Source organism: Colobus angolensis, unplaced genomic scaffold, assembly GCF_000951035.1.
Source record: "Colobus angolensis palliatus isolate OR3802 unplaced genomic scaffold, Cang.pa_1.0 Scaffold16, whole genome shotgun sequence".
In the NCBI taxonomy this organism is placed as follows: Eukaryota; Metazoa; Chordata; class Mammalia; order Primates; family Cercopithecidae; genus Colobus; species Colobus angolensis.
The window spans coordinates 5041613-5046839 of NW_012114710.1; the positions used below are offsets into that span (position 1 = coordinate 5041613).

The 5227-nt window shown below is 40.9% G+C and overlaps 1 protein-coding gene across 1 annotated transcript in view; it reads left to right on the forward strand.

The window, feature by feature from the left end:
- Positions 1-2818: 2818 nt before the first annotated feature.
- Positions 2819-5227, forward strand: part of RUNX1T1 (runt-related transcription factor 1; translocated to, 1 (cyclin D-related)) — a 138305-nt gene continuing 135896 nt past the window's right edge. Inside the window, 3 exon segments of the mRNA XM_011937058.1 lie at positions 2819-3079; positions 3255-3338; positions 3341-3397. Of these exon segments, the coding sequence (XP_011792448.1) occupies positions 2959-3079; positions 3255-3338; positions 3341-3397 (262 nt within the window). The 5' untranslated portion in view covers positions 2819-2958.

The window sequence follows — 5227 nt, forward strand, 5'->3', positions numbered from 1 at the left end:
TGAAGTAGAAGATACGTTCTGTTTTAGCTTATGCATATAAAACACTGGAAAATTAGAAGGGCTTTTTCCTGCATTTCAGCTTTGTATCCATGAGAAATTAAAGCAAAATGAGTGAAGAATGCATTCTGCAATAAAAGGTCACATGAATGTCTACCACATCTGTTTATAGTAATTATGAACATAATTAACATAAGAATTACAAATGAAATAATGACAAGCTGAGCAATGAGATATTATGCCATAATGGTCATATGTTGGAATTCTCACATTATAGCACACTAGAATTCACATACTCAAAGAAAGAAAGAAAATGCTAGATTTTTATCTGAATTAATGCTTCAAAACTTATCTGCCTGGGGCAGATGGACTTCTTGCTTTTATAGGAAGGTAACCTATTATTAAGAAAAGAACTAGTTGAAATTAAGATTTCTAGTCTCTAGCCTGGACTTTAAGACAGCTGTGATTATAGAAACCACTTTCTGTTGTACACGTTTTCTGTGATTATACTTCTTGATTATTGTATTGCTGTTTTTTTTTTCTTTTAATTGAAAGCTTTGCAGCAAAGTGTTTGCTTTGGAAGAGAGTCATGGATTCTTCCCATTTGAGAATTGGTTGATCTTTTCTATAACTGTGAGCCAAAAGTCAATGAACAAACAAGGTACTAATAGAAATACTGTGCATTTACAAAATCAGACCATTGGCAGATGAGCTTTTGAGCAGAGTTCTTATGCCTCTAGTATTTGGGATGCCCCTTTTAAAAAAAGCAAACCTTTTCAGGGTTTGAAAGCAGTAGTAATGCAGGGTTTTTTTTTATTTTTTTTGTTTTTTTAAATAGCATTTCTTAAAAGAGCATGTAATGGAAAAATCAGTGGGCACTTGTAAATTGTATTTTTCTTCCCCTGGAGTTTTGTTGGATTTTTAGGTGTTTATATGTAGTCTGTGTCCAAACTGATGTAACTAAAATGCAATAAAGGGTGGGGGTATGTGTGGTTGCTTTCGGTTACTCTGAATGCATTTTTCTAGAATAGCTAGAGAAAAGGTGAAAGGTGACCTTTTATGAGAGCTAAAGTGATACTCTAGAAATCTGTTATTAAATTTAAAACATGTAAGTATGACAGATTTTCACCCATTTAAAGCTCACTTGATTTTGTAATGTAACCAGCCAAGTGTTTTACTTCCTATCCTTGCACCCTTCTCTTAACTATTGAACCTGGTCACTTTTTGAAGATTTATGGAGAAATATTACCTTGTTCTCGTCTCAGTGATACCATGAGGTTTTCCACATTATTGGATTACTGGAGGATTGTGGCAGACCCCTTTTTATCTGACATTCATTGCATGACAAGATTTTCACACATGCCCTTCCCCCACCTATGCCCAGCTTTTTTCCACTTTGTGTTACCTATCATATTTCTTTTAATTCTATTCTTGGGGTTGAAACATTGGTGTGTGTGTGTGTTTGGGTGGGGTGGCGGAGAGGGGGTGGTGCTCCACTAAACATAAAACCGTTTTTTGGCTAAGTAATTTGGAGGGGACTGTCTGATTAAACAATGCTTCTTCTCATTTTCTAAAGGGCCTCTTAAAATTTGGTTCCCTTAAAAGGCAGGGGTTAGTTCTCTTGCTATTCTGTGTTTTTCTGCTCACTAGCCTTACCCTCCACCCCCATTTTATTCCTTTCTATGGAGACCCCATGCATAAACTATTTTATAACCTGAAGTTTTACAGCAGCTAGGGCTACAGTGCACACCATGAACAATTGTGTAGTTTATTGGCTCCTTCATTCTGAACTCACTCTTCATACTGTAGTGAGAGCTTCTTAACCAAGCTTCAGTGCCTTGAAACACAGCACAGCCAAATACTTCCCCTCCCCCAATAAAATAACCTCTGCTGTATTATCCGCACTCCATTAACGATCTGATCAGATGTTCACATTGTCTGATGGGTGTATTTAAAAGTGAAAAGGGGCTCCCAAGGGACTACTCAGGTGTGTCTCCTTCCTGACCCTGCTGGGGAGGGGGATGAACTCTGGACTGATGGACAAGCATTAGCCCGTGCTTGTTCTCTGATTGATTCTCTGGCTCTGGGTGGGTGAAGAGCCATGAGACAGCTCAAGCCAAGATCGATTGCCTCAATTTCAGATTCCCACCTCCAAAATAGACTCTCAGATACACACATAAGGAGCCCCCTCCCCCAACACAATTTCTGGAGGTGGAGCAGGTCTCTAAGAGTCACCTGTAGCTACCAATCACAAGTGGTCCTCCTTATCACAATGATGCTGGCTGCAGGAGTCTTCAGCTGGGACACATTAAAGTTCAGGGACAGGAGCTGTTTTATATCTCTGCATGTGTGAGTGTGCAGGGGCTGGAATTTGGGAGTATTGGGGTCAGCAAAGAAAGGGACAAGAACTCCCGACTTCAGGTTGGTCTGGAAGGCTGCTTAACTGCTCCTAGACTCAGTAGGTTTGTTTTGCAAATTGTGGCTATTTGCATGGAGGTGAGATGGCGACTGTCTCCTTAGGTTCTGCCAAAAGAGAGCTCTTGCTCCTCCTCTGACCTTGACAGAATCTCTAACATGTTCCAGCCTAGCCCTGGAGCAGGGAAATACAGTTTGCTGGATTCCTCCCTTTTTTGGGTGGTAGGGGCAGATTTGGGCATGCAGGCGACTTCTAGCCTGTCTCTCATTCCCAGACAGCCTTAGGGTAGCTCTTCCCCACTTTCTGGCCCCATCCTGGGGTCTGAGCCCCCGCCCCCTCCATCCCTCCTTCCCTCCTGCCTGTCCCTTTCTCTCTCCTCTCTCTCTCTCTCCCTCTCCCACTTTTCCTCCCTCTCCCGCTCCGTCTCACACGCACCCTATGTTTATTTTCCTGCCTCCATCTGGGCCCTGCTGATATTGTAATCACCCTGATGCACGTTGGCTTCTCTCCTCTCCCTCCTGCGCTCACACACTCACTCACACACAATGTGCCATCCTGACAAGCCTTTTACTTCTGATAAGCTCCAATGTGTGTTTAATGAATACAAAGCCGCGGTCTGGGTGCCGCCTCGGCCGCGGCCGCTCTCCCGCGCTCCTTTGCCAGAAGGTAATCTCCGTGAACAGGGGAGGGAGGCGAGCAGGGAGGAAGGAGGGGTGGCCAGGAGGAAGGGGGGCGTGGGGAGGCGGCTTTTCTCTCTCCCTCTCTCCCTTTCCAAATGATTCAGAAGTCGATAAGACCAGGAGAAGTGAAGATGTAACATGTTATCTGTCGCTCCTCTTAGCTGGTGGAGAGAATTTACATTTAAAGATTAGCAGAGTGAGAAAGAGAAATCTGCCTTTTGTTGTGTGGGGTGAGGAGGAGGCATCTACCCTGGCCTTGACGCTATCTCCCATCACCTCTGCTACCCAGACAGGACTCACGGAGGTGAGAATACCGGAGGGCCTTATCTTTAATTGGGTTTAGTTTTGCCAGTCTGAATAGGTTTAAAGAGACTCGATAAAGGGGGAACAATAGATTATTTATTGACTGGACGCTGAAGCCTTTAGATGAAGAAGGGAGAGACAAAGCTGCTTAACAACTTGATTAGTTCGTTTTTATTTTAAGGTGAGACTCTCTTTTGGTGGAAGGAAAGGCTAGAGAACTTTGGTGCAATTTGGATGACTTAAAATGTCTTATTTCCTCTCCCCTGACAACCCCCTACCCTTCTCAGCACCATGTACCTCCCTGATTTTAACAGGAGTTTCATTTACCCCTTGCGTTTAGGATTGATGAACTGAGAAAAGAGGGTAAAGGCTTTGGGGTTGATCATTAATGTTTGGTTTTGTGTGACTTGTTTTAAGTGTGTGATGAATTGATGCTAACGGTACTTGAATGAGTAAGAAAAGCAAATGAAGCCTACTTTTAATATGGAATTAGTTGATTTTATAGTATGGTTCAACTCAGGCTAGAGGAGAAAAAAATCGCTCCAAGTCTGTTAGGTAGATTTGTATTTTGGATTTGAACCATGAAATCTTTTGGTTGGAGCTAGTTTATAAAAAGGAGAAAACATGTCTTATTGACTCACAAGTATTTGAAACATTATAATATCAACTTTAGAAGGTTCTTAAAATGAAGAAAAGTGGAAAAAGTGATTGTTTTGCCTCTTACACATTGTCAAGATAGGTGTTTTCATAGATAGATAGATATGATCCAGTAACTAAAAGCGTAATTAAAATTTGTTTAAAGCCAGGGGGGCATGTTTCCTTGTTGACAGCAGCAGATCGATTGGGTAAGACAATAGAGTCCCATTATTTTACTTCCATTGACTGAACATATTGACATTTCAGGTTTGCTGTTGCCTCAGTGAGCATGATGAAACACTGAAATTCACAGACCAACTGGCCAGAGTGGCACATATATTACTGTATGTCATTTCTGCCTTCAGGTTACCTTATCACCCAGACAAAATGGGAAAGGACAGCCTGGAATCTTTCAAAAAGGGTAGAGCTCTTTTGGCTAAGAAACTAACGGATAGCATGTCTTAGGAACATCTTAAATTTTACCCAGAATTGGGTGTTACACAGAAATATGTGGAGCGTGTTTAAAAATCTGAAAAGCATGCTAGCCATTGATCTTGCATATGTTATATAGAAGGATGCCCATTTTCAAGATTTACCTTTACCTGGAGTTATTTACAGTGAGTGGTCGGTCACTATTTAGGTGACCAGTTTGTTGCATGAGTGACATTCATTCTTTTCCAGTCTGGGGTACTGAAACAGCCAGGCACCTGCTAAATCTATATCTCATACAATAATGTGTAGTGTCCCTTCAAAAATAGGGTCTGACTCTGACTTTTTGTTTCCAGTTTTCTTTTACTGGGTGGAATACAAAGTGAGATGTATGTATTTTACACTCATGTGCATGCATAGACAATAACTTATATAGATAAATATGTGTATTTCAAGCAAAGGCAGAGAAATACTAAGTATTTGTTATCTTGGTGTAATTTGCCCTTTCACACATTTTGCATAGTCTTTAAATAACAAAACTAGGTATTAGGCAGGCGTTGAGTCCAAGAAATTTGAACCACACAGAAAGTGAATATCAAAAAAAAAAAAAAAAAAACCAGAAGGGACGTAACGGATGCATATATACTATATACAAAGGGATACAATATGTAGTGTATTTCAAGCAAAGGCAGAGAAATACTAAGTATTTGTTATCTTGGTGTAATTTGCCCTTTCACACATTTTGCATAGTCTTTAAATAACAAAA